This window comes from Oratosquilla oratoria, chromosome 5 (genome assembly GCF_046742065.1).
Source record: "Oratosquilla oratoria isolate Oo_2021 chromosome 5, ASM4674206v1, whole genome shotgun sequence".
Lineage (NCBI taxonomy): Eukaryota > Metazoa > Arthropoda > Malacostraca > Stomatopoda > Squillidae > Oratosquilla > Oratosquilla oratoria.
The window spans coordinates 35,973,958-35,976,147 of NC_134781.1; the positions used below are offsets into that span (position 1 = coordinate 35,973,958).

The 2,190-nt window shown below is 43.8% G+C and overlaps 1 protein-coding gene across 1 annotated transcript in view; it reads left to right on the plus strand.

Annotated features, from left to right (window-relative positions):
• Positions 1-1,425: 1,425 nt before the first annotated feature.
• Positions 1,426-2,190, plus strand: part of LOC143025230 (uncharacterized) — an 11,284-nt gene continuing 10,519 nt past the window's right edge. The window contains exon 1 of the mRNA XM_076184690.1: positions 1,426-1,653. Coding sequence (XP_076040805.1) covers positions 1,639-1,653 — 15 coding nt within the window. The 5' untranslated portion in view covers positions 1,426-1,638. The remainder of the gene's footprint in view (positions 1,654-2,190) is intronic.

Consider the following 2,190-nt stretch of genomic DNA (forward strand, 5'->3'; position numbering starts at 1 on the left):
TAAGGAACCCCGTTATACCTCTTTAATGCCTTTGAGGTCAAGGCCTTTTTGCATCATTTTAACTAAATGCAAATGAAGGAAACAGATCGAGGGATGATGAAGGTAGAGAGGCAGATTAGGGGCAAGGTATATTGAACCAAAGAGAGAAAATGTGGGAGAGACCAACAGCTGTTGTATACTTCATCATCGGTAACCAACGCTTCTGTCCTCAGGAACAATCATGCGCCAAAGAGGTTGGGTCAGAGCTGATAAAGGAGGGATTCAAGGAGGCTAACAGAAAGGAGAAGTTGCACAAGTTAAAAGTGATTTAATCTCCAACCAATAAAGAATGCTGAGTGACTCTAATCCATAGAAGTGTCGCTGAAGTCTCTAAACTATTGACTACATAAATCTTACGCAGTACCCGTACGAGCAGAAACGAAAAGCTTTTACTAAAGGCAAAAGAATACTGGTCACACTCAGATATAGCAAGATCTCCACAGAGAAAGACTTAACCACGTCACTGAGCGTAGTGAGCGAGGTTGAGAGAATGGGTGAGGATTGCACAAGAGATCCTTCATGATAGTTCAACATAAAGGTTCCCCGACCTACTGTTCTGAATTGCGATCGGTCAACGACTCCAGCCATACAGCGCCAATATCTTGCTAGAATTTGTTAATGAGATATCAAACATATTTCCTGTTAGGTTAACTTAACAAGGAAGTGTCACATATGTTTCATATTACTATCACTCCGTGCTGTCATTGTTTTTTTGTTTTGTTTTTTTTTTACTTGATGATCTCAATCCGGTGGGAAAAGGTAACCTGTCCAGCACTGTCCGGTTAGGTCAAGAGCCACGAGAACAGGTTCCTGCCCCCTTCCCCATCCCCTCTTCTTCCTTTTTTTTCAACTCTCTCCCCTCCCCCTCAACCCCGATCCCAAAACCTCCTCTTCCTTCTTCTTCTTCTTTTTTCTCTTACCTCCACCTCCTCCGTTCCTCCCTTTCTCTCTCCGTTGTTCCAAAGAGGCAAAGATGGCACAGGGATTAATACACGTTTTCCCTCACCTTGCTTTTTCCCAAACAGCTCTGGAAAGGGCTGCAAGTAGATTAAGTTAAACTTTCCATAGTTCTGGATGAGAGCAGACTCTATCCTGTCTGTGGGAGACGTAAATACCCCATCTTTCTGCCGACCTGCTTGGCCGACCTCGCCACTGCTTTGCTTTCGAGGGATTAAAGGTTGAAGTGAGTGGGCTAGGCTGGCTCGGGGCGGGGCCAACGAGTAAGGAGAGTCTGAAACACTCCTCCTCTTCCTCCTCCCTCCTTCTCCGAACGCCTCATTCCTCCCCTCTCCCACAACCTCCTTATGTGTCACAATCAGCTCACTACCTCCTCGACTCCAGCTCTTGTGTATATAAGTCCTGCGCACGACATGACCGCTTGAGTTACATTTGCGCAGACTGTGGTGGTTAGGTTACTCTTCCACCCTCGTGTTGTCCCGCTCATATCGCGGGTGTTGCTGGAAGGAGATCTGTCTTTCGTGCTGACAGACGCTTCCTCCGGAGTACTTTTGACTGTGCACTGACTTCGCCGTGTGCTGATTTGGGATCGAGAAGGGCTTTGCTGATACCGAACAGGAAGAAACCCACACATAAGACAAAATGCGTGGATATTTGGTGAGTGCCGCCTGTGGTTAGATGTGAGTGGTAGTGTCGTCTACTCCTGCAACGGGCGTCATACATACATACATACATACATACATACATACATACATACATACATACATACATACATACATACATACATACATACATACATACATACATACATACATACATACATGCATACATACATACATACATTCATACATACATACATACATACATACATACATACGTACATACATATATACATGTATTAACCATTGGGAAACAAGATACATAGTCTAAGCATTTTCGTCTATTACACATCTTCAGGAAAAAATACCCTGAAGATGTCTTTATAGACCAAAACGTTTGAACTACGCCTCTTATTACCTAGCGGTTTTTATAACCATCTTTCTTATTTCCTTTGGTATGTCAGAGAAAGAACTTGGAATTATTCTTATCGGTAATTTTACGAAAGGAAATACATGAATTGGCCAAAAGGCCTTTACCCTTTATAGGGGAAGTAGGCAGCCAAGGCCTGCACTCACCCGTTCCACATCTATCCAA